General features: G+C 51.6%; 2 protein-coding genes across 2 annotated transcripts; both read right to left on the bottom strand.

Annotated features, from left to right (window-relative positions):
- Window positions 1–3,926: 3,926 nt before the first annotated feature.
- On the bottom strand, window positions 3,927–11,348 carry CMTM2 (CKLF like MARVEL transmembrane domain containing 2). The gene is made up of 4 exons (XM_062177099.1): window positions 11,143–11,348; window positions 10,848–11,006; window positions 4,534–4,635; window positions 3,927–4,201 (listed from the first exon to the last, which is right to left on the bottom strand). Exons 1-4 carry the CDS (start codon window positions 11,266–11,268, stop codon window positions 3,935–3,937), a joined length of 654 nt encoding a protein of 217 aa, XP_062033083.1. The 5' UTR covers window positions 11,269–11,348; the 3' UTR covers window positions 3,927–3,934.
- Window positions 11,349–11,849: 501 nt separating this feature from the next.
- Window positions 11,850–25,951, bottom strand: LOC133747720 (CKLF-like MARVEL transmembrane domain-containing protein 2B). The gene is made up of 4 exons (XM_062176023.1): window positions 25,412–25,951; window positions 22,123–22,281; window positions 13,034–13,132; window positions 11,850–12,026 (listed from the first exon to the last, which is right to left on the bottom strand). Exons 1-4 carry the CDS (start codon window positions 25,904–25,906, stop codon window positions 11,850–11,852), a joined length of 930 nt encoding a protein of 309 aa, XP_062032007.1. The 5' UTR covers window positions 25,907–25,951.

Here is a 25,951-nt window from a genome sequence, read left to right as displayed (position 1 = left end):
GGCTACCCCGACCCTCTTATCCAGGTGCAGGACGCTGTTCAGGTCGATGAGAAGACAGAGCTCATCAGGTTCAGCACTGGCGACCTGGGCATGGAGTGGGGGTGCTGCCCGGGCCCTACGTGACCACCATCGGACAGAGACGGGCTAGGTCTTTTGATGTGGCTCAAGCGAAAGATGCTGGGGCAACCACTTTGCCGCCCGAGTTTCCAAAGGCATCAAGCCATGGATTTCTTTTCCCTGAGGCAGAGGAATCACCTCACCTGGAGGCTGCACGGAGCAGTGGGTGGGCCAGTCTCTAGGAGAGGGCTTTGTGCTTAAGATAACACAGCATGAAAAAATAAATAAAACCACAACGAGCTACTACTACACAAATCTAAAGTGACTTTCTAGATAAAAGACTTATTCTTTATTTGAAAGGCAGGGTGATGGAGAGAGGGAGAGACAAAAAGGTCTTCCATCTGCTGGTTCACTCCCTAAATGGCCACAATGGCTGGAGCTGAGCCAACTCAGAGTCGGGAGCCAGGAGCTTCGTCCGGGTCTCCCACATATGTGCAGGGGCCCAAGGGCTTGGACCATCCTCTACTGCTTTCCCAAGCCATAGCAGGGAGCTGGATCAGAAGAGGAGCAGCCTGGACTCAAACCTGTGCTCATGTGGGATGCTGGTGCTGCAGGCAGAGGCTTAGCCTACAATGGCACAGTGCCGGCCCCTAAGATGATGTCTAAAAGGAGCTAGGTGACCAGGCTGGCGTTGTGGTGTAAATAAATCTTCAAAAAAAATCAATTTTAAGTGTACCATATGATGTGCTTTGACAAACATACCTAGGTACTTCAAAAAGTTTGTAGGAAATGCCACTGAAAGTGTATTGTGGTGCAAAATTTGTTTGAACCCATGTCTGGCTCTTTCCATAACGCCCGTTTCCCGTGGACTTTTCTAAAGACCCCTCCTATGTTCCTGGGTCACTCTCCCAAAGAACATTCCCAGCACCCAGGAAGTTTTCTGCCGCGACCCAGTCACCCTCTGATCTGTTGTCCCCGGAGCTGAGGACTGCTGCTAGGACTTTCCTAAAAGTGGACTTGCACAGTGTGTACCCTTTAGCGCTTGGCTTCTTCCCCTCAGCTTGGTATCTGCAGAACCCACCCTTGCTGCACAGCCTCCCCTGTGCCCGGGCACTGGATTTCCTGTCGGGCTGTCACCAGTCAGGCTGCTTGGAGCACTAACGCACTTATCTCTGTCTCGACCTGTGCTTCCGGCTCCAGCGGCCAGCTGTCTGCCAGGGAAACGCCTGGGTCCGTGGTGGGCCTACGCTTGTTTAACTTTCCAACAAACTGCGAAGGTCGGCCCCGGAGGAGGGGGCAACTCACACCTCTCCTCACAGCTGCCGAGCGTTCCCGCTGCTCTGCACCGCCGACCCCAAATTGGTCCTGTGTGGAGCAGTGGAACTCCAACCGGTGCCCATGTGGGATCCCCAACATGGATGTATTTTATTTCATGTAAGGTAGACTCCAATTTACAGAAAAGGTGCTGAGACCAAAGCAAAATGTGGGAGCCGGCGTTGTGGGCTAAGCCACTGCCCGTGACGCCAGCATCCCGTATCAGACGCTGGGTCAAGTCCCGGCTGCTCCACTTCCCAGCCAGTTCCCTGCACGCACCTGGGAAAGCAGTGGAAGATGACCCACGTGCTCGGGCCCCTGCGTCCACGTGGGAGACTGGGAGGGAGCTCTAGGCTCTTGGCTTCAGCCTGGCCCAGCCCCGGCTATTCTGGCCCTTTGGTGTGGAGTGACCCAGCCGACAGGAACTCTCTCTCTCTCTGTTACTCTGCCTTTCAAATAAACAAATCTTTAAAAAGAAAAATGTGGTGACTGGGCTGGAGGGGCTGAGAGAGGAAAGCCGGGTGGGGGCCTCTGCTTGAGGCAGCTGGGTCCCTGGCTGCCACTGCCCATCCCACCACAGGCTGGGGGCGGTCCTCCCAGGGTGACATCCGGCTCTGCTCGCTGCTGAGCTAAGGGCGGGTCCTCAGTTGCTGGTGGGTGTCTTCCCGCCCCTCCACAGATCTGTTAGCCTCCCTGGGTTATGATGAAAGACTTCCAGACTTACCTGTGCTGTGCGAGTCGCTCTGCCTCCATCAGGTGCACAGGTGGCTCCTGAGTGCTTCCCCTGCCCCGTGCCCTCCCCCACTCCCTATCCCTGGCACTCGGGGGCACCTCAGCTTCCATCAGCTCCCCTGAGAAAGTCCTCTCCCCTGACTGGAGATGCCCCGTCTCCCTCCTGGCCATCTGCATACAGGAGTGTGCAGTTCTCTCGAAGGCGGGGACCCAGGTGTGTTTCTCACATGTGTGAGACCCGCGTGCGTCTCCTCTTTGGAAAGCTCAGCACGAGCCTGGAGGATTTTTTTGTTGTTGACTGTGTGGGTCTCTAAAAGTCTCTGCGTAAGAACATGTATATTTAGGAAACATATTCTTTTTCTGAAATAGGAATTATTATCTTTTTCTGTTATTTATTTGTTAAATATTTATTTATTTGAAAGTCAGAGTTACAGACAGAGAGGGAGAGACAGAGAACCCTCCATCTGCTGGTTCACTCCCCAAATGGCCACAATGGCCAGGGCCTGGGCCAGGCTGAAGCCAGGAGCCTGGAATTCCATCCAAGTCTCCCACGTGGATGCAGTGGCCCAAGCACTTGGATCATCTGCTGCCTTCCCAGGTGCATTAGCAGGGAGATGGATCAGAAGTGGAGCAGCCGGGACTCGAACCAGCGTGCATATGGGATGCTGGCGTCAGCGGCAGCTTAGCCTACTGTGCCACAGCGCTGGCCTCTCTCGACCATTTGAAGGCTCTAGTTGCTCTCGCCCCTGACAGTACGGTTGCCTGGGTCACCTGGCCCATGGCGGATGTTTGGGGAGGGGCAGAAGGAGCCAGGGCTGGAGTCACCCCAGGTTCTAGGCCTTTACTCTCCCCTCCCCAGAGGGCACGCAGCAGCCCCCCTCCAGCGCGTGTGCCCTTCTCCCAGGGGAAAGCCTCACTTCCGGGATCCCCGAGGTGCTTGGGACAAAGGCCCCAGTCATGTGGCGGCCCTAGCTGGCCCTCCTGCTGGGCTCAGGCCTCCAGGCTGAGGCCCGTAGCCCCCCTTCCAGCTGCCCCTGCCTGTTTGGCGGTCTCCCTTTCCTAAGGATGACCTGCACCTGGCCGCGATGGCTGGACTGTGTGTGGAAGGTGGGGTGCTGGGGCAGGGCCGGTGCGGCTGCATGTGGAGCTGGGCTCAGACTTCAGGCCCCAGGGGCTGGCAGGCCGACTCCGAGGGACTTTGCCTTGCCTGCTCTGCCTGGCACCCATGCCTGTCAGCCTGGGTCAGGTCCCTGGAGGCCCTGAGCCCTGCAAGGTGCGCTCCCCTAGGGACCTTCGAATGAGGCTCAACATGAAGCCGCAAGGTCAAAGCAAGGAAGGCAAAAACAAAACAAAACAAAACAAAAAACAAACAAAAAACACAAAACAAAAACAAACAAACAAATAAAGAAACTTCTCTCCTGGATGCTTGGAAGCCTTAAAGAAGCTCCGACACAAAGGTGGACGTGGGCAGTGGGCATGCGCACAGTGGGCGTGCGCACAGTGGACGCCTCCCTTTCCTCTCCCTCCAGCGCCTCTGGCCACCCAGTGCGGTCAGCGAGGGGGGGACCCTCATCCTGGTCCCCTGTAGCCCTGGCCCCGTCTCCCCTTCTGCACCTGAACTTCCGGGAGCTTTTGTTGAACAAAATAAGGTTTACACCAGCTTCAGGTTTCAGATCCGTTTAAAGGGACGTCTCTTTTCCAGGCACAGGTGGTTATGAAGACGGAAAAGAAGAGCAGTCTTGGAAGAAGACGGCAGTGATGGACAGTGAGGGCGGAGACAGGGCTGGCCACTGCACGGGCTGCCGTCCGGACAGCGGGGGTCTCCTCCCGGCTACTTCTTTCCCTTCCCTTTGTCCTTCCCTTTATCCTTGTCTTTCCCTTTGTCCTTCTCCGTGTCCTTGCCTTTGTCCTTCTCGGGTTCCTTGGGTTTCTCCTTCTCGGGCTCTTTCCCTGGCTCTGTTTTCTCTGCTGGGGGTGGTTCTTGACCCTTTGGCGGGGGAGGAACCAGCACGTTCTTTTTGACTTTCTTGCCTTTGAAGTGTTTTCTCTGGAGACAGATGTCGATAAAAGCAAAAAGTGCAGCCACGCCCATCAGGATCTGCGAAGCAAAGCCTGGGGTTACTTCTGCTGCTCCCCGCCTCTCCGCCGGCCCCCAGCTCTGCAGCAGCCGCGAGCCCACGGGGCGCCGGGTCGGCCGCGGCCTCCTCCCTTCCATCTCCTGCTTCCAGGCCGGCGGTGCCCGGGACCCCAGTGGCTGCCTCGCTGGCAGTGTCGCCCAGCCGCACGTGGCGACTTACCTGCGACCACGAGTTTTTGGTGAGAAGCTGCTCTTCCGTTAAGAAGAGGCGCCCCCAGCCCTCAGCCCCCGCCCCGGTTCTCCAAAGGGAGCCGAGCCGAAGCCAAGCCAGAGCCCAGGGGGGCAGGACGCACCACGGCGATAAAATAGTGCAGCGGCATGGTCTTCCGGCTCTGCACGGCGTAGACGGCCCCGCCCACGAGGAAGCCGCAGGCGAACAGGTCGTTGAGGAGGTCCTGCAAGTGCAGAGAGGGCTTGGCTGCAGCTGGGCCGCGCGGCCTCCCCAGCGGCGCGTTTTCAAACGTCTGCCTGACTTGATACATTTCTCTATATAAATATATGCAAAGATAAATAGAGAACATTCGCTATTTCGTGTGTTTCAGCAACTTACATACAAGGCATCAAACCTTCTAACACTTGCTTTTCAAAAATCAGGTTTCAGGGACTTGCCTATTTTTATTTTATTCATTTGAAAGAATTACAGAAAGAGGTAGAGACAGAGACAGAGAGGTCTTCCATCCTCGGGTTCACTCCTCAAATGGCCGCAACAGCTGGAGCTGCGCTAATCCAAAGCCAGGAGCCAGGAGCCTCTTCCAGGTCTCCCATGTGGGTGCAGGGCCTCCAGGACTTGGGCCATCCTCCGTTGCTTTCCCAGGGCATTAGCAGGGAGCTGGATCAGAATGTGGAGCAGCTGAGACCTCAAGCAGCGCCCCTATGGGATGCCAACCAGCGCCACGGCCGGAGCTTTAACCTGCTGCCCCACAGCACCACCCCGTTTCTGCCTTTTCAATAGCACGTTCTGCGGGGGCTGGAGTTGTGGCTCTGCTGGTTGTGCTGCTACTTTGAGTCCCTGCTTTGAGCGCCGGTTTGCGTCCCAGCCGCTGTGCTTCCAATCCAGCTTCCTGCTAGCCTAGGAGGGCAGTGGCAGTTGGACCCCTGCCACCCACATGGGAGACCCAGCTGCAGTTCCTGGCTCCTGGCTTTGGCCTAGGCCAGACCCGGCTATTGCAGCCATCTGGGGAGTGAACCAACAAGTGGAAGATCTCTCCGACGCCAGCCTCCTTGGTTTGTTTTTTTAAAATGTTTATGATGTTTAAGGTTGTGCAGTCTTAATTCTGATGGGAGCCATATAGCCTCTCTCTTCCTCCAATAGTCCTGGGCATATTTACTGAATACTCAACTGTGTTGAATATATACATGGCTCTGTTTCAGAGTTCTTTCTAGTCCTATATCGGTCTTCTCTGGCTGCCAAGATTTAATGCTAGAGACTGGACTGGCTTCAGCATTTCTTTTCTCACAGGTCTAGGGGCTAGAAGTTCAAGATCAAAGTGCTAACAAATTTGGTTTCTGGTGAGGGCTGGCGTCTGCTCATTGTGTTCTCATGTGGTCTCCCCTCTGTGTGTGTGTGCCTGTGTGTGTGTGCGTGTGCGCGTGTGTGTGCGTATGGAGACTGAGGGAAAGAGAAGGGGGTGGGGGGAGAGGGAGAAGTCTGATGTCATGTTCTTCAGTCTAAGATTTGTTATTTATTTGAAAGGCAGAGCAGCAGAGAGAGGGAGGGAGAGACGGGGCGGGGGGAGGGAGAGAGAGAAGAGAGAGAGAGGAGAGAGAGAGAGAGAGAGAGTTCTAGACATTGGTTCACTCTCCAAATGGCCACAACAGCAGGTGTGGACCAGGCCAGAGCCAGGAGCTAAGAGCCAAGAGCTCCATCGGGGTCTCCCAGGTGGGTTGAGGGCCCAAGCACTGAGGGCCAGGCTCTGCTGCTCTCTCAGGCTCATTAACAGAGAAATGCTAACCAGATGCTGAACGGCCCTCTGCACAGTGCCATGCCTGGTGACTCTTCTTGGAGGAATACTGATCCTGTCAGGTCAGGGACACGAGCTAGCGCCTCGTTCACTTTTTTTTTTTTTGACAGGCAGAGTGGATAGTGAGAGAGAGACAGAAAGGTCTTCCTTTTTGCTGTTGGTTCACCCTCCAATGGCCGCTGCGGCTGGCGCATCACGCTGATCCGAAGCCAGGAGCCAGGTGCTTCTCCTGGTCTCCCATTGGGTGCAGGGCCCAAGGACTTGGGCCATCCTCCACTGCCTTCCCGGGCCACAGCAGAGAGCTGGTCTGGAAGAGGGGCAACCGGGACAGAATCCGGCGCCCCAACCGGGACTAGAACCCAGTGTGCCGGCGCCGCAAGGCGGAGGATTAGCCTGTTAAGCCAGGGCGCTGGCTCTCATTCACTCTTAACTATTTCCTTAGAGGCCCCGTCTCCAAGGACAGCCACATGGGGGTTAGGGACCCGGGATATGAATTTGAAGGGGACGCAACCATTCAGTGGGTGACAATTCCATTGGCCTAGTACCGAAGCTTTATAGTAAATCTGGTATCTGCTTGCACAAGTCTGTACTTGGGATTCTTCTCATTCTTCCATAAGCATTTTGGAACCCCCTTGGGAAGTTCCGTGAGCAGTATCTATCAGGTTGAGATATCATTTAATTTCTAGATTCATTTGGAAGTGAATTGCCATTTCTCTAGTGGTGACTCCTCCCACCTGGGAGTGGGGTAGCTCTACTTATTTAGGTTTATCTCCAAGGTCCACTAACAAAGGCCATTTTTCCTTCTGCCACCACCAAGCTCTCCCAGACATGTGGGCTGCCGCTTTCACGGCCTGCGCCGAGCCGGGCCGGGGGGTGAGGGACGGCAGGTGCAGAAGCTAAAATGCACAGTATTCTTTTTCTCATTAAGTGCGCCATGCGTGCTGTAGGTATTGGTTGGGTTCCAAGCTTGAGAAAAGGCCGCTTCCGACTGTGTTCCCCAGCTCCACCGCTGCTGACTGGGAGGGCAGACTGGTGGGGTTTCCTCTCACTGAATCTAGAAGCAAGTCTCCATCAGTCTCATTGAATGCTTTCTCTCCTCCGTTCTCGTAACAACTTTAAACAAATTTATTTACTTGAGAATGAGAGAGAGAGAGAGAGAGAGGAGAGGAGAGAAGGATATGTCACATCTGCTGGTTCAGTTCCCCAGTGGTCACAATTGTCACTAAGCTGAGAAAAGGACTGGGGCTGGAGCCAGGGAGCTGGAAGTTCAGGCCCCGTCTCCCCTGTGGGCGTCCTAATCACTGTGTCCCAGGGTCGTCTCGCCTTAGGCCCAAGCTGGAGTTAGGAGCTGTGCATTGAACACAGGCACTCTGATATGGGATGTGGGTTAACTGCTAGGCTAACACTTGCCCCTATTAACAACTGTTTAAAAAAGCTTTTCACAGAGTCTTGGGTTTGATACCTAGCTTTGGCTCCCGGCTCCAGCTTCCTACACACCCTGGGAGGCGGAGATGCGGGATAAATAGGCAGGCAGGGATCACTGAGCTAGGATCACTGAGCTGGGGATACCTGCAAGCCATCCTCCCACCCCCACCCCCACATGTAATTCTACCCTCCTACTTGTCAAACAAAACACCCCCTTTCCTGGAACGCATCTACGTCATCTGGGACCTGGGCTGGGGGGTGGGGAGATGCCATCAAAATTCGGACATTGAGCCCCAGGTGGAATTTATGAAGATGCCATAAAATTCCCAGATGGCTTCACACCTGTGGAGGCCCCACCCCTGCCTCATAAAAGAGGCCACCAACCAGGGTCTCTTCCACCGCAGACCACAGCTGAGGGTCTGCCTTCCCGCCTTCCCCCGGGGCCCCCCTCGTGACAGAGATTTCTCTGTGGGGCAACACAGGCTCACTTCTGTGTTTGCTTATCACCGCGTGCACCTGACAGGTGCCTGACACTTCCAGTGCCTCTCCGGCTGGGAGGCAAGAGCCTGGAAGTACAATCACCCCCCCCCCCCCCGCCCCGTATGCACCTCAGCATGATGGCTCCTACACAGCCTGCGAGGCGGTGACTGGGATAAAGAGGCAGGCAGCCAGGTAGGATCACCGGGTCTCTGGCACCCCTGTGGATGACCTGGGTGGAGTTCCTGGATCCTGGCTTAGGTCTAGCTCCATCTTGGCCATTGCGGGCACTTGGGAAACAAATCAGCAGATGAGAGCTCCCTCTGCATCTCAGATGAACACAACACGTTGCCTATTCTGTGCTCATAGTGTTTTGTTCTTTTCTTAGGACCCTTATTTATGCCTGTAATCACTTAAACTTACTAAGATTTTCAGCAGCTGTTCTGTTATCTCCTACTTTCAGGTTTCTAATCCTCCCACCTGTCATACTGGCTAAAGTCTTACTCATGGGAATTTTTAAATTTTTTTTAATGTGTTTGACAGATAATGTATTTGACAGTTAGATAGTGAGAAAGATCTTTCTTCCGTTGGTTCACCAACCAAATGGCTGCTACGGCTGGCGCTGTGCCAATCCGAAGCCAGGAGCTTCCTTCTGGTCTTCCACACGGGTGCAGGTGCCCAAGCACTCGGGCCATCCTCCACTGCTCTCCCAGGCCACAGCAGAGAGCTGGACTGGAAGAGGAGCAACTGGGACCAGAACCCGGTGCCTATGTGAGATGCCGGTGCCGCAGGCAGAGGATTAACCAAGTGAGCCACAGCGCCGGCCCTGGGATTTGTTGTTTTAATCAGGTGTTTCAGGGTGGGTGTTGGAGCACACAGGTTACGCTCACTGCCTATGATGCCAGCATGCCATAGCAGTGCTGGACCGATTCCTGGAGGCTCCACTTCCAACCTAGCTTCCTGCTAATGCACCTGGGAAAGCAGCCCACACGGCAGACCTGATGGAGTTCCTGGCTCCTGGCTTTGGCCTGGCCTAACCTTGGCCATTGTGGCCATATGGGGAGTGAACCAGCAGAAGGAAAATCTCTCTCTCTCTCTAACTCTGCCTTTCAACTAACTAAATAAATCTTTAAAAAATGATCAGGTGTTTCATGGTTTTGAATTTTGAGTCCATTTTTGACAAGGTTTCCTTCACCCATGACCCCACCCCTCTCTGCCCAGAGAAGCTCCTCCTGCTTTGACCGTGACTTTACAATTGTTAGAAGCCCCAGCAGTGGCATCAGAACGTCAACAGGTGTCAGCTCTTGTGCTAAGTCCCGGGAATGAAGGTTTCTAGGCTGCCTAATGGCTTCCTGGTGAAAGGTGGCAAAAACCCCAGTTCCCAGTCAGCACCGCCCCCTCCCCAGAAGCTCGGCCAGAGTGGAGCACGCTTTCCGGGGTTGGGGAAGGGTATGTGTCTTCTCTTTCCACCTTCCTCCCAAGGGTGCTGGCTGTATAAGCGGGTCACAGCCTACGCCTCCACCTCACTCAGCCCATCGCTCAGGGGCCATTCTCAGCCACACTTCATGGCCAAGTCCATTGCTGCACCTGTTTTCTATTTCTGGCACCTGTGTGTTTCTCTTTGTTTTCCCAAGCCCATTAAAGCAATATTGGTAACATTTCCCCAGCAATTTTTAGGCGAGTACAGGAGCAAGGTTTTCAGGGTTCATTGGCTTTTCATCTTGGAGTCCTTGCTAGGGAACTTGTCCTCTGCCTGCCTTGTCACCTTGTCACCTGCCTGCCCCTCTTCTTGGTCCTCACCTGCCCTGGACCTGAATAACTTTAAACAGGGAGGTGTGGCAGAGCACAGTTAGTTAGAGACTCAGGGCCTCCTGACGAAGCTAGAGGCGAAGTGTCTTCCTGCCACTCACAGGAAAAGCTAGGGTGAACCAGGCGGCCACTGTGGACCTGTTGGTTCCTGTGCAAAGTGAGTAAAACCGACAGTAGAGGGCTCTGGAGGTGGGGGTGAGTGTGCCGTGAATCAGGGGACCTGGGACTCCGGAGCTCGGTGTGTGCACCTGTGACGACACAGGGCACGGGCAGAGAGGCAGCACGCACTCCTCACACTCAGTCCTGCAGTGTGAACCATCCCACATGGGGCTGTGACTGCCCCCGCGCTCCCAAGGAGGACAGAGGCGGGGCCGGGCTCAGGGACCTGCCCAGCTCTGCCTCACTCCGCTGCATGACTGCTGAGGGCGGAACGAGGCTCTGAAGCAAACATTCTTTCTAGGGACAGTCATTGGAGGCCGAAGGCTGCTGTAGCAGGGACGTTCTGCTCATTTTTAACTTACTGAGTTGTGGGGAGACTGATTTTCCTCCTGGAGTTTCTGGAGATGTGATGCCTCTGTCAATCTCCCTGATCTCCCTAGTCAGACGTGTGCTGGCACCGGGGTGAGGGGGAAGGGCTGGCTGCCATACCCCCTTCCTCCCCAGGAGGGAAGCCTCGGACTTTGGTCATTTGACCATTAGGTAGGTAAGGTGCCCTCAGCTCCACACCAGCAGACTGCTAGGCGTTTGGGGGGCCTTTCCTGCCCACCCACGCCCTCCTCGACCCAGCTGTCCCCGCAAGCCCCACCCAAAGCGCCTTGCCTTGGGCACAACGTGGGGCCTTGCGGCTGTTCTGCTGGTAGTTACGTCCCGGGCACTGACAGTCACACCCGGAGGAGCGCCCCAGCAGCGAGCCCTCCCCGCCGGCCCTCACTCACAGTGATGGGCCACAGGATGAAGGCCATGTATCTTTGGATGGCAAAGCTGTAGAGGATAATGAAGAAGATGAAGATGGACAGTTCCATGGTGATGATGAGTAGCACGATGGGGTGTACCGCGAGCCCATGCAAGAGTATGAGCGCGGCGATCAGGCAGCCCTGCGGAGAAACACATCTGAGCAGCAGCCAAGGGTTCTGGGCCCCGCCCAAGCGCCCCGGAGACCTCTGGAGTCCGCTGTGCCTCTCCCCGGCCCCTGGTGTTGGGCCCCGACCCAGAGACACCAGTCCAGCTCACCAGGCTGACGAGCTTGACGAAAGCGTGCCCGTAGACCCAGAACTCTTTGTTGCTGTCCTTGAGTTCCCACCGGTAGCGGCGACATCCTTTCCTCGTGCCCACTTCATCCTTGGGCTGCACCGCCATTGGCTTCGGGGCGTCCTTTGGTTTTTCCTCCCCAGGTTTGGGTTGTGCATCACCTCCTGCGGGCGGGGGGCCCCCCCCGGGCGGAGGGCCCCCTCCAGTCTTGGACTTAGCTTTGTCAGCCATCCCGGGGCGTGGGACTCCTTACTTCCTCACGGCCTGCCCAACCTCTGTTGCTGTCCTCCGACAGGCCCCGCCCAGGAGAGAGCCTGGTGCCTACCGACCTGCTCCGAGGCCGCGCTCTGCTAACCGCCAGGGGCCGCGAATGCCAACGCCTGCGCCCGCCACGCGCGTGGCCACCTTGCCGCGCGGGGCAGCGCGGGTCCAGCCGCCCACCCACCGCGCAGGGGCCCGGCCTCCGCGTCCAACACGCGGCTCCCAGCCCGATGCTGAGCTCCCTCGCGGGCCTGGCGAGGCCTCGGAAGCGGCCTCCTGCCGCGCAGTACGGTCGGCTGGAACCGTAGGTGGCGTCGGGGAATGGAAGTCGACTCTACCCAAGGCAACACGAGGAGACAGCAGTGTTCCTGACCGAGCATCCGGGCCTTTATGGTCTCAGGCAGGCGGCCGCAGACGCGCCGGGCCCGCTAGCTCTGCCGGGCCGCCCGCCGCGCCGTCTCGCGCCCGTGCCTGGGCAGAGGCGCCCTGACCGTGTGCTTGGACTCCTCGTTGTCCGCCAGGAGCCTTTTTATGTTGTCCCTCGTCTTCTTGGTGACCAGCACCGCATCAATTAAACACAGGGCTGCCGCCACGAGACACAGGGTCTGCAGGACACAGGGCCGCGCGCAGGAAGGGAAGGCGCGGTTACTCCGCAGCCCCACGTCGAGTCTCGGCCCTGTCCCCATTCCCCCTGGGCCCTGCGAGGGGCCCCAGGTTCCTTCTGACCTTCCACTCCCCTTTGGTGTTTGCCCAGGTAGCTGCGCGAGCGCATTCGGCCTTGCCCGGAGAAAAGGGCTGGGGATACGGGTGTGCGGCCAGCAGCGGCCTCATAGGACGCCCCAAGCATTGGAGGGAGGGGTCCTGGCCCCTGGAGGCCCGAGGTGGAGGTAGGGACCTGAGAGGGGCTCTCAGGGGGAGAGAAGTCTTGGGTTACATTTACGAGGGCAGGAGGGCGTCCTCATGGGCTAGGACGAGAAGACCTCAGCGCTGCCTGGGATCTTGGGGGGCCCTCGTTGTGGCCGAGACCTCTGCCGTTGCTGGGAGAGGGGGCAGAGCTGAAGCCCTAGAGGTTCAAGATGTCGGACTCTGTCAAGGGGAGGGGTCAGGCGCCGGGATCCAAGAACCCACTTGCAGAGGCGTGAAAGGAAACCCAAGTCTCCGGACTTGGAGGGTGGGGAGACCCGGGGTGTGTGTGTAGGGGGTGAGCAGCAGGGGTAGGGGAGGGGTGGGGGGTAGGAGAGGAATGTGTGTGTGGGAGCAGAGAAATGTAAGTGGGGGGGGAGCGCTGGCGGTGCTGCTGCCCACCAGGTAAGAATTGATGGAGACCAAGGTGAGGAACCCAGGGAGGGGCCAGGGGCCTGTGAGGCCCGGTGCTCCCCAGCAGTCTACAGCTTTTGCCAGCTTTGGGTGCTTCAGTTTATGGTCACTTAATCCTGGCTGCTGAATGAACTTATCCTGTGGAGGGCTTGCCCCAGCTAAGGTGTGTGTTCCTCTCCCCCCTCCGCCCACCCCGCTGCAAGGAGTTTGTTCTGTTAATGACAGATGATGGTTTGCCAGTTTCCAAAGTCTTGGAATCCTGAGCTTGGAGAGAGTCCTAGAGGCCTCTACTTACCCCTCCAATAAATAATAAGTTCCTTCTGTCCTTTTCTTCCATCACCAAGAGGCCAACTATTAAAAGGAACAGAGCCGAAATGATACTGTTGATAAGATCCTGTAATGTAGAAATGAAAACTGTCAACTTCACAAGAACATGTAATTTCATAAAATATTTAGTCAGTTACCAGGTAAGGATGGGTGCCTTTAAAAAATTTTCCCTTTGAGTAAGAGGAACCCTCAGTAGCATAATTCTTATATCTTCCAGACACTTGAGTTTGTCTGCAGAAATAGGTTTAAAGAATGTCATTTTTTAAAAAAGTTGCTAAATTTTCCAGTAAATGTTCCTTAAAAGGCACAAGGAAGTGAGCATGAAAAAAAAAAAAAAAATTGGGGCCGGCGCCGTGGCTCACTTGGTTAATGCTCCGCCTGCGGCGCTGGCATCCCATATGGGCGCCGGGTTCTAGTCCCGGTTGGGGCGCCAGATTCTGTCCCGGTTGCTCCTCTTCCAGTCCAGCTCTCTGCTGTGGCCTAGGAAGGCAGTGGAGGATGGCCCAAGTGCTTGGGCCCTGCACCCGCGTGGGAGACCGGGAGGAAGCACCCTGCTCCTGGCTTCGGATTGGCGCAGCTCTTGCCGTTGTGGCCATTTGGGGGGTGAACCGGCAGAAGGAAGACCTTTCTGTCTGTCTCTCTCACTATCTAACTCTGTCAAATAAATAATAAAAAAAAAAAAAAAGAAAAGAAAAAATCAAAAGCCAAAAAACAAACAAAACGAAACAGTGGTCTAGAGGCCTTGCCCAAAATGGTCCTCCATAAACAGGATTTTCTTGAAGTCCTGTATTAAATTAGTGTAAATTATGCATTCTATTCTGTAACACATTTGTTTTAATGTAAAAGTGAAATTTTAGAGGAGCATGTTACTGACTTAATTCTACTTCCAGATCTGTAAGTAAAACCAGTGCTCTGGAGGTTGGGTTGTCTTTATTCTGTGCGTTCACGTGTCCCAAGAAGCATTGGGCCCAGCGGAGCGGGAGTGAATGGGGCCCCACCGATGTCTGTTTTCTCAGACATGGCCAGACTCGTGTCTGCCCGGACATTTAGATTCTTGGCGTCCTTCATTCAGTCGGCTCTCAGGGCCAGGCTCTTTACCGGCTAGCCCAACCTGCTTCTTTGTGTGCTGTGATAAAGGATGAGGATGAGTGGTGGGGCACAGCCCGAGGGAGCAAAGCTGAGCTTCCATAGCAGGGCAAGAATGACTCCTCGGCTTCAGTGACCAGTGTGAGGGGAGGGGCCCACGCCTAGGATGATGTAACCACATCACGGCTCAGGCACCTAATTTGAAAACTTTCATTCCCAATGGCCTGACTTGGTAGCGGCAGCCTGTCTGGCACACTAGCCCAAACAAGGCGAGGAGCACTATCACCCAGGGTGCACGGGCGGAACGGAGCGTCATCATGTCCAGCGTTTTCCCGTTAGCATCTCACCGAACTCTCCCAAGCAGGCCTCCGAATCAGTATTGCTCTAACCCCCTTTTCAGAAGACATCATAGAGACTTGGGCTTAGTTAGTTGCTTAAGACTGAGTAACTGCTAAGGAATAAAGGCAGAATTCAGCTCACGTCGACTCCCATCCAGGACACCAGACTAGGAGGAGATGCAGCACCCAGTGTAGCTTGGGAGTTTTCTGTGGGATGGGGCTGGGGGCTGTGATGCTGTAGAGCAAGTCCGCTGAGGCTGTCTTTGCTGCTGAACTCTTTGGCACGGCCCTTGCTGGAGGCGTGACCTGGGCATGTTTTATCACCCTCTGCCGACTTGCTAACTTTCACTACGAGGCTAATGACTGGTCCTCACTGGACTGACCAGAGGATTGAATGGCATGTCTGATACCGTGCCTCAGAGGACAGTGGGAGGGCACAAAACGTACACTCATGTCTACATAGTTAGATGTGCTTTCTGCAGGCTAAACCGGATCCTTCCTGATGAGGTGGGCAGGGGGCCTTGGCATGGCATGTGACTCGCCTCTTGGAAAAGCACCAATGTCTACTGTAGGTGACAGCGGACTGTGGGTGGAGGCTCAGAGCAGGGCTGGTGAGAGCTGGAAGTCGGTCCCTGCAGAGTTCTGTAGGCCCACAGTGGGCAGGCTTTGCAGGAAACTTCGTGCCGGAGGACTCAAAGAAGCTAAGAAGTGGAGCGTAAACTTTTAAAATTCAAAATGAACAAGCTGTGGGGCCAGCGCTGCGGTGCAGTGGGTTAAGCTGCTGATTGCTGCATTCTACACTGGGGCTCTGGTTCGAGTCCTGGTTGTTCCACTTCTGATCCAGCTCCCTGCTAATGTGCCTGAGAAGACAGTTGACGATAACCTGAGCACTTGGGCTCCTGCACCCACGTGGAAGACCTGGAAGAAGCTCCTGGCTCCTGGCTTCAGCCTGACCCAGTCCAGGCTGTTGCAGCCATTTGGGGAATGAACCAGTGGATGGAAGATATCTTTCTCCGTCTTTCCCTGTCACTCTTTCAAATAAATAAATCACAGTGAACGTAGCTAGCTGTGGTCCTAGATGATTTCGGATGAAAGCACATTACTAATGATCCAGTAATGACAACGGAGTGACCACAGACAAGGCCCTGCTAATCTTGGACTCCTTGTTAGACTGCTGGATGTTCTAGTTGATTCTGGTCCTTACAAAGCAGTGCTCTCCTAATCTTTCCCCCGGAGCTAAGGTTTGCCTTGTCCCTAACACTTCCATTGTTGCTCACATTTATTGAGCTGTGTGTCCTGCACTGTGCAAAGCTGTTAATATGTGATCTCATCTGATCCTCACAACAAACTCTCCTTAGCCCCATTCACAGGTGGGTAATTAATTTGCGCACAATTGCTTGGCCAGTTAGAGGCCATGGCCCTGGGCAGTCTGACTTGCGAGACCAAGGGCCTTCCTCCTAGCTCCCTCCCTTTTGCCTAGGACGAAGCCTCTCTTGCTGCCTTTTCTGGAGAGAGAGCTGTCTTCTTGATGGCTGGGTGGGACTGCGGCTGCGCCTGGCCACGTGCTACAGGACTTCTGCTTTCGCCATCAATACCGTGCTCACTCATCATCTTTTTCTTTCCCATGAAACTAAACACCTTATTTACGCAAGTGGCCTCCTCGGACTGAACTGAAAAAGAGATTTTTATTTCATGATCATTTTTCCAAAAACTCCCAAACCATTCTCTGAGGTATACGAGATTTATAGAATTATACCTCCAATGCTTTAATGGTGAGTGCCATTAAATAACTGAATATTATACCAATTAAACTTAAAATTTGTTTCACAAAAGATGATATTTATTGTATGAATTCACAAACGAAAAAACTTAGCCGGTATTCAACTAACTGCAATGTCTCATTGGTTTCATTTATGTCTAGTATTTTCCACATACATGGCACAGCCTGCTGAGAAATCACCGAAATGGTTGTCTTTCATTAATCTTATTTGAAAGGGACATTCTAACAAGTGATATCTGCTACTAAACACAGAGTCACTGGGGGCTGGAGTTGTGGCACATAGGGTTAAGTTGCCTGCAAAGCCAGCACCCCACATGAGCACAGATTTGAGTCCAATCCAGCTCCCATTTGCCTGGGAAGGCAGTGGAAGATGGCCAGAGTGCTTGGGCCCTGCCATCCATGTGGGAGACCCAGATGAAGTTCTAGACTCCTGGTTTCTGCACACCCCAGCCCTAGTCATTGTAGCCATTTGGGGAATGAACCAGCAGATGGAAGCACTCCCTCTCTCTCACCCACCCACCCTCCCTCCCTTTCTTCCTCCCTCTGTCTCTTCCTCTCTTTGTAACTCTTTCAAATAAATCTTTTTTTTTTTAATTTCTGGGTCATATCCAAGAAATCTTTGCCTAACCCAAAGGTTCACAAAGATTTTCTTCTATGATTTCTTCCAGAGGTTTTGTATCTTTACATAATATACTTAAGTTTATGATCCATTTTGAGTTACAGATCAAGTTGTATTTATTTGCCTATGGATATCTAATTGTTCCAATACTTTGTTGGAAAGGTTCCCCTCCCCCCCCTTTTTTTTTTAAGATTTTAAAGATTGATTTATTTGTTTGAAAGGCAGAGTTACAGAGATGCAGAGGCACAGAGGCAGAGAGAGGTCTTCCAACCGCAGGTTCACTTCCCAAATGGCAGCAATGGCCAGAGCTGGGCCAATCCGAAGCCAGGATCCAGGAGCCTTTCTCAGGTCTCAAAAGCAGGTGCAGGGGCCCAAGGGCTTGGACTGTCTTCTCCTGCTTTCCCAGGCCAAAGCAGAGAGCTGGATCAGAAGTAGAGCAGCCAGGACTTGAACAGGTGCCCATATGGAATGCCAGCACTGCAGGCAGCAGCTTTACCTGCTGTGCCTCAAGGCTGGCCCATAAATAAGTCTTTAAAAAATGTAAAGACATTGTTGATCGTTTCAGAATCATCACTGTTATACAGTTTTAGTTTAAAATTTTATTTATTTATTTATTTGACAGGCAGAGTTAGAGAGAGAGAGAGAGAGAGAGAAACGTCTTCTTTCCATTGGTCCAACCCCCAAATGGCCACTATGGCCAGAGCTACACCGATCCAAAGCCAGGAGCCAGGTGCTTCTCCTGGTCTCCCATGCAGGTGCAGGGCCCAAGCACTTGGGCCATCCTCCACTGCACTCCCGGGCCACAGCAGAGGAGTAACTGGGACTAGAACCCGTGTTGCCGGCGCCGCAGGTGGAGGATTAGCCTAGTGAGCCGCGGCACCGGCCTAAAATTTTATTTTTAAAAACTGCTTTGTATTGACAAAGAATTTCTCTGATCATGAAGATCCTTTTTACAATGGAGAAGTGTTTATTTAAAATGTGGGCTGCTCAGAAGGCAAGAACTGTAGTTCCCACTTTTCTTGGGCACACCGCCGACACTGGAGTGAGGGAGTCAAGCCAGCCCTGGGGGTGCAGACAGTGACCCCCGCGGGTGGGCTGAGGGAAGCTGCAGACTCATGCTGAAAAGAAGGGCTCCCCGCCCTGCCCCGTGTCAGGGTGCCTGGCGCCCAGGAGGCCCTGACAAAACACGGTCCCAGCGCCCACAGACCTCACTGGGCCCCTGTGTCTGCAGTCAGTACTCGAAGCTGCCTGCTGAGGGCAGAGCCCTGATGGGTGTGACTTTCTCCCTCCTTGGTGCCACCCGTCACCCTCAGCTGTTTGCCAAACCAGTGTGGGGACAGGGAAATAAGGAACTCTATCCTTGTATGAGCCTTTAAGTTAGAAATCAACATTAAAAATCAGTACTCCTTATCCTAATCCTTTTTTTTTTTTTTAAAAAGATTTAATTATTTACTTGAGAGGCAGAGTTACAGAGAGACAGAGAGGGAGGTCTTCCATCTACTGGTTCACTCCCCAAATGGCAGCAATGCCTGGAGCTGGGCTGATCTGAAGCCAGGAGCCAGGAGCTTCCTCTGGTCTCCCTTGCGGGTGCAGGGACCCAAGTACGTGGGCCATCCTCTAGTGCCTATCCAGGCAGGGAGCTGGATTGGAAATGGAGCAGCTGGGACTCAAACAAGTGCCATGTGAGATGCTGGCACTGAGGCTGATGCTTAACCTGCTAAACCACAGCACTGGCCCCTATTATTATTATTTTTTTTTAAGGAAACTTTTATTTAATGAATATAAATTTCGAAAGTATAACTTCTGGATTATAGTGGTTTTTCCACCCATAGCCACCATCTCACCTGCAAACCATCCCATCTCCTACTCCCTCTCCCATCCCATTCTTCATCAAGATTCATTTTTAATTATCTTTATATACAGAAGATCAACTTAGTATATACTAAGTAAAAATTTCAACAGTTTGCACCCACACAGACACACAAAGTATAAAGTACTGTTTGAAGACTAGTTTTACTGTTAATTGTCATAGTACAACACATTAAGGACAGAGATCCTACATGGGGAGTGCACAGTGACTCCTGTTGTTGATTTAACAATTTCCACTCTTATTTATGACATCAGTAGTCACCCGAGGCTCTTGTCATGAGCTGCCAAGGCTGCGGAAGCCTCTTGAATTCACAAACTCAGACCTTATTTAGACAAGGTCAAAATCAAAGTGGAAGTTCTCTCCTCCATTCAGAAAAAAAGTACCTCTTTCTTTGTTGGCCTGTTCTTTCCACGGGGATCACACTCACATAGATCTATCATTTAGGTCATTTTATTTATTTATTTTTTGCCACAGTGTCTTGGCTTTCCATGCCTAAAATACTCTCATGGGCTTTTTAGCTGAATCCAAATGCCTTAAGGACTGATTCTGAGGCCAGAGTTCTGTTTAGGGCATTTGCCATTCTATGAGTCTGCTGTGTATTCCGCTTCCCATGTTGGATCGATCTCTCCTTTTTAATTATATCAATTATTATTAGCAGCCACTGGTCTTATTTATGTGATCCCTTTGACACTTAATCCTATCTTTATAATCAATTATGAACTTAAACTGATCACTTTAACTAGTAAGATGACCAACCCCATCTTAATCCTTTACCTCCTGGGAATCAAACCATCTTTCCCAGCTGAAAGGAAGTGGCAGCTAGGAACATTGGATATCTCTAGCCTGTGGGCAGGATTTCAAGCTTGGGGGATCCCGAAAGCAGTTCCAGTTGGAACAGGCCATGTGTTCCGTGGCCTCCTGCACTCACCCTGTGACCAGGTCCTAAGTGACTCCTGCCCTCTGTTGATTGTATGACTTCAAGGCCACCCACCACCTAAAGTGCCAAGTCATCATCGCCTCCTGGCACTGATGTTGTCACTAGGCCAACACATTTCCTCCTGGACAAGCCATCCCTCTTACCACCCTGGGGGTAGCTACTTGCCCCTCTGACAGTCAGATACATGCATGGCCTTCATCTCATGGAATCCAGAATGCCAGGTTAGAAGGAAGGGGCTGGACAGGAAAAGAGGGTGGGATTTGGGTCCCGATTTGATGTTTTGTTTTTTTTCAAAAACTTCCATGTTAACTAGATAATCCACCATCTAACTCTGGTTGCTCAGCATACATACTTCTAGTCAGTTGAACATCCAAGTAACTGGGCAGCCTTCTTGGTAAGACAAAATTTCTCCTGGGTGCTCTCTAGGCATTATCCATCCATGTGTTGTGCTGGCCCCTGGCCAATGTCCTGGAGGACAGTAGCAAGAAAAAGGCAGGGGCCTGAATCACACTCTAGGCTCCCAGGACCATGCAAAGAAAGGAGGGTGCTCTCACTCACGACAGTCAGAGCCAGGAGGGGTGGCCTCAGTGGGGTTGTTCAAAGGCTTCTAACTCTACAGCTGGGCCTGGAGGCTCATGGGTCATGCTCAGGAGGCCCTAGCTCTTGCCTCTTCCTGGGATAGTTCTTGGACATCGCCCCTGGTCCCTACAGCAAAGTCTGGTGCCTTGCAGTCCTGCCCACATCTCCAGCATTATGGCAGGGGAGGCCTTTACTCAGAGGGCTCTGGTGCACCTGCCCACAGCTCAGTGTTGTGGAGTCCCCACCCTGTCAGGATTCCCACTTTACCTCAGTTTAAGAAAGCCATGAGGAAGTAGGAGAAGACAGAGAGAGAACATTTATGAGGACATAAAGGTATAGGCTCACTGAATTCCTACCTTAAGGGAGGTCTAGAGAATGGGGATAGGGAAACCATCACAAGCAATTGTGTATGAAGTCTGGAAAGGCGCTGGACTTTGGAATCAAGACAGACCTGGACTCCAACCCGAGTCTTAATGCACCCACACACAACCATGGCCACCGATCTCTTCATCCTGTATTCCTGTTTCCTGAGGGGCGGGACGACGCCTGCTCACTGGTGGCTGTGAGGACTCAGAGTAACTGCCCGGCAGTGCTATGTGCTCACGGATGGCTACTTCCCTTCTTGAACACTGCCATGGAGATCTGAGTTTCCCTTTAGAAATCTCTCCATGGTCATAGCTCTCCATAACTAACAGGGTCTTCCTTATGTCCGATAAAGCTGCTCATACCGTGCTTTGTCTGTCTCCGGTGGCTTGGCACTCTGTGGGGCAGAGAGAGCTCAGCAGCCTTCTCAGAAAAATCCCTTGTGCATTTGAAGAACATAAATTTGAGGTTTAGCTCAATAGCAACCAAGCCTACTTTACGCTTAGACAAATGTACATTAACAAGGGGCTGTGGAAGACGCCTGAACTCTGTGACTGCACAAGACAGATGGCAAAAGCACCCAATGACCTTCTTAGGCCTGAGGGTTGCTTTGCATTTTGGACACCTTGCATTGGCCATTTACATTGTGCCATCGGCATCTTACACGTTTAAATGTTATGGAAAACCCACTAAGCAGTCAGCATCACACTTTCCCTCCTGTACATTTCCCAGGTAGGGTAACTGCATCCACAGGCCACATAGCCCGTAAGGTGGCAGGGCCGGGCACTGGGCCCACGCCTGCCTCTGGTAAAACTGGACTGTTCTCTTGCCTGAGAGCTAACGCACCAGCTTCAGGAATTTCTCAGCTGGGAAAGAATGTCCAAGTTTGGAAAGAGCTCCCGAAAGGGGCTCATGCAATGGCCTCTCCTCGATCGTCCATCACATGGCACCCCCTTGAGTACGGACTCTGACTCCCCACAAAGAGTTGACTCCTACCGTCTTTCAGGGTATACGCAGAGGTCTGTGGCCGTCAGGGCGACACCTACATTTGGGGCAAGTGGGGACATTGGTAATGTGTTTGAGAGAACATGCTGCTTGGAAAGTCAAAGCCTTTTTTTTTTTTTTTTTTTTAACAAGCAATGGGTAAGGAATATGCTAATCCACTGAGTATACTGAGTATACTAATTAAAAGTTTTGTTAGGCCAAGCTGAAAAGTACCACGTATTCAGAGCAATATGAGATGGGTTTCATAGTCTGGGCAGGAAGCAGGCATGTGCGTTGTGCTGTTGGCTGTATACAGCCAGAAGGGTCCCAGGCATCTTTCTGGTACCGGGTCAGTTTCTCTCCTGGGACCAGGGCAACACAGTCACAGCTCAGCTACGTCCTCTGTCTAGAGAGATAGCCCTGCCGTTTCCTGTGGAGGTGAATCCTTACTCTGGGGCTGAGGGCAAAGCTTATATGTGAATTATGAAAATGATCACTTACAAGTAAGGGCCAATGTATGTAAGTCAGCAAGTGTTGAAGGGCTAGCAGATATATTAGAATAAAGAAAATGACGAGGCAGGCTTCCAGAATGGTGACTGCGATATAAGACTCAGGGGCACTGGCGCTGAGAAAACAAACTGCTGCCGCCACGATAAGGCTCTGCAACAAAAGAGACAGGATTTGGTTGAACGCACGTGGTGACTTCACAGGAAACATACACTCGTCAGCATGCAAACCTGAATATATTGCAACTGCCGGTATTGCTTTTCACACACATTTTATTGTGAATAATGTCTTCTATTTTTAAGAAATAATACATGCAAAAATAATAATATTTGCAAAAAATAAAACATGCAAAAATACATATAAGGACAGAAATTTGTTAACTTCTTTCTTCTCTCCTAATCCAACCCTGTTCTCTCTTAAAAATAACAGCTATTAGAAGTTTATATTTTACACTGGAAATATATGTGTATATGTACATATATAAACATAAATGCAAATTAACTTAGGAAGAGAGAGGGAGAGCCTATTCTCTTTCTCTCTAAACCACTGATGATTATCTCAACATTTCTTGGGAAATGACAGGATTTTCTCCATTGGTCTGAAACCCATCCTCTGTTGCATAGTCAGTCCTCAGATGTATTTGAGGAGACTAGTTGCCAATTTCTTCTCCAGTACTTTACTACAAATTATTGCCAATTTGCTTTATATTGTGGTGTTGTTTGGCCTGATCTTCCTCATCTCCCATGGCTGTCCTGGTCAATTTCCCCAAACTTGACCTGATGGTGTTTTAATTGGGACCTTACTCAACTTACAATTTGTAAAGATCATGAAATGTAGTCTTGCTACTTGAGAATGAAGTATGTCTTCTAGTTATTGTAATTTTTAGTAAACATCTTCATATAGTATTTTATTTCAGTGACTCTCAGATATCTGATCATTTTGATTGCTGTTGTAAAGAGAAATGTTTTCTTATATTGTAAGTGGTTATTTCTCTATAGGAAAGCTTTTAGATTATTTGTTAACTCAATAATGAGTCCCCTACCTACATTATCTTGTTATAAATTGTCTCCCAGTTATTTGGGGGTTTCTTACACATACAGTCATTTCAGCTCCAATAAATGATGTACAGTGCATCTTTTCAAATGTACTTACTTCCTTTTCCTAACTGTGATAACGAGTGGCTTCAGAAAAATACTGGGTAGCATTTTGGCTGATGGGCAGCACTTTCCCCTTCATTCAAGTGGGAGTACTTCTGATGTTTAACGAAATATCATGCTGACCTTTGGTTTGAACTGTTTATTTTTTCTTATTTATTTTAAAGATTTATTTGTTTGTAAGTCAGAGTTACAGAGAGAGGGAAATACAGAGAGAGAGAGAGAGAGAGAGAGAGGGAGAGAGAGCGAGAGCGCGCGCAAGCTTCCATCTGCTGGTTCACTCTCATAATGGCCCAATGGCCAGGCCGAAGCCGGGAGCCAGGAGCTTCTTCTGGGTCTCCCATACGGGTGCAGGGGCCCAAGCACTTGTGTCCATATCCCGCTGCTTTCCCCAGGGCATTGGCAGGGAGCTGGATGGGAAGTGCAGGAGCTGAAACATGAACTGCACCCGTATGGGATGCTGGCATTGCAGGCGGTGGCTTTATCTACTACACCACAAGGCCGGTCCCCTGAAATGTTTATTTTCATAATGTCAATGAAAATGTCTATGTATTCTATTTTACTCGTATTCCCTTTCTTTCTCCTTCTCCTTTTTGGCAATAAGAAATGAATGTTGAATTTTGTCACATTTACCTTGTGTGATATAATCTCATGATTTTTTTCTCTTTATAGCAGATTATTTTCAGAGTCTTAATATTGAATCTTTATCTTTCTACCTTGCAGTATATACGTTAAAAGTACTGATGAGTATTTTCTGCTAATGTACTAATATTTTGCTTTGGTAGAAATGAGATCTGTATTGCATTTTCTTTTTCTGAACTTGGTTAGATTTTGATATCAGTGTTACACTGACTTTGTAAAATAGTGCTTTCTCTATTCTGTGACAAAGTTTGAGTAATGTGAGAGTTGCATCCAGGGCTGGCAACATGGCATATAGGTTAAGCCTCTGCCTGTGGTGCTGCTCGAGTCCCGGCTGCTCTACTTCCTATCCAGCTCCCTGCTAATGGCCTGGGAAAGCAGCAGAAGATGGCTCAAGTGTTTGGGCCCCTGCACCCATGTCGGAGACCCAGAAGAACCTCCTGGCTCTGATTGGCTCAGCTCCAGTCATTGTGGCCATTTGGGGAGTGAATTGGTGGATAGAAGATCTCTGTCTCTCTTTCTCTCTGTTCATAACTTGGTCTCGCAAATAAATAAATAAATAAATCTTAAAATAAAAGTTACATCCCCTAAAAGGATTGAAACAGGTAACCTGTGAAAAAGTCTGGGCCTAATACATTTTTTGTTTTTACATGTTTGTTTATTTTCATCTACTTGAAAGGCATAGTGACACAGAGAGCGAGATCTTCTACTCACTGGCTCATTCACTTTCCCAATATCTGTAACAGCAAGGGCTGGGCCAGGCTGACGTCAGGAGCCAGGAACTCCACCGAGATCTCCCACAGGGGAAGCGGGGGTCCAAGCACTTGAGCCATCATCCTCTGCCCCCAGGGTGCATCAGCAGGAAGCTGCATCTGAAGTGGAGCAGCCAGGACTCTAAGCCATTCCCTCTGTCCCAAGTACAGCTTAACCCACTATGCCATGATGCCTGCCCTGGTACATTTTTGAAAGAGGCTCATTTGATAACACTGTCATCTCCTGTGTTTACATGGACTGCTTTGATTTTTCTTTATTCTGGGATTAGTTTTGGTTACATATTTTCCTGGAAAAGAAAATATTGCATCCAATGAATCACATCTCTTTGTTTTGCAAAGTGTTCTTGTAGTTCCTTTCTGTTTCTTCAATATTTGTGATTGTTTTCCAACTTTAAATACTCGTCTGTGTCCTCTCTTTCTCCCCTTTCCTTCTCCTGATTACATTAACCAGTGATTTACCAATTTAACAGGGTTTCAAACGACATCTCTTGTAATGACCAATTTTTTTTTGTTTGCTAATTTACAAAATTCTGCTATCGTCATTGCTGTCGTTTCTCCTTGTGAGACTAAATCTGAGAAATATTAAAGGAAGAGGAGGCCAAATCTAGCAGTGCGGTTTTGGGGGGAGGAGCCTGGCAAAGGTTCGCACGGCGTTCCCAGAGGCCACCAGCCAGCGCCGGCCTGCGTCCGCCCAGCCAGGTCGCCCGTTCTGCTCACCATTCTCAGGATCTTCAGCATTCCAGTGGGCGAGAAGAAGAAGTTCTTGAAGCTGTCCCTGAATTTGTGCGGCACTTTGGCTCGGCCCTTCGCACGCTTCTGGATAGCCTTCTTCACCTCTGCCTTCTTGGGTCCCGGGGGCCCAGCGAGCAGCAAGTACATGCTGTCCCTGGGCGTCCTTGACTTTGCAGGGCCCTTACCGGGTCGTGCAGGCGCTGAGGGCGCGGCAGGAGCCCAACGTCCGGGACGCACAGAGGTCGCGGAAGAAGCTGATGGGACCGGATGCACGGAGGCGGAGGGCACCGAATGTGGAGTATGCTCAGAGGCTTTGTGGTGCACGGAGAATGAGCGCCTGGGCATACCAGAGACTGCCTCTTTCGCAGGACGAGCCGCACCCACCAACGGCGTGGGCTGCGCCCGGCGTGCTGACGGTGGGTGATTCAAGGCCACAGAAGACGAACTAGACAGCCCGGGTTTGGTATTTTCAGGATCCATGGTGGGCTGCTGGACCTGGTCGTGTCAGGCCGGCCCCAGCCGTGG

This window comes from Lepus europaeus, chromosome 19, assembly GCF_033115175.1.
Source record: "Lepus europaeus isolate LE1 chromosome 19, mLepTim1.pri, whole genome shotgun sequence".
NCBI classification, from domain to species: Eukaryota; Metazoa; Chordata; class Mammalia; order Lagomorpha; family Leporidae; genus Lepus; species Lepus europaeus.
The sequence above is the reverse complement of the archived record's forward strand: the minus strand, read 5'-3'. Positions and strand labels throughout refer to the sequence as shown.

What these genes read in the sequence shown, in the direction of transcription:
- CMTM2 (XM_062177099.1), bottom strand. Translation starts at nt 11,268, where the DNA reads ATGGCGGTGCAGCCCAAGGATGAAGTGGGCACGAGGAAAGGATGTCGC. An exon ending in TCGTCAAGCTCGTCAGCCTG is followed by an intron (nt 11,007 to 11,142) that starts GTGAGCTGGACT and finishes GTTTCTCCGCAG; the next exon opens with GGCTGCCTGATCGCCGCGCT. An exon ending in TCATCCTGTGGCCCATCACT is followed by an intron (nt 4,636 to 10,847) that starts GTGAGTGAGGGC and finishes CTGCACTTGCAG; the next exon opens with GACCTCCTCAACGACCTGTT.
- LOC133747720 (XM_062176023.1), bottom strand. Translation starts at nt 25,906, where the DNA reads ATGGATCCTGAAAATACCAAACCCGGGCTGTCTAGTTCGTCTTCTGTG. An exon ending in TGCTGAAGATCCTGAGAATG is followed by an intron (nt 22,282 to 25,411) that starts GTGAGCAGAACG and finishes CTTTTGTTGCAG; the next exon opens with AGCCTTATCGTGGCGGCAGC. An exon ending in ACTTATTATTTATTGGAGGG is followed by an intron (nt 12,027 to 13,033) that starts GTAAGTAGAGGC and finishes TGTGTCCTGCAG; the next exon opens with ACCCTGTGTCTCGTGGCGGC.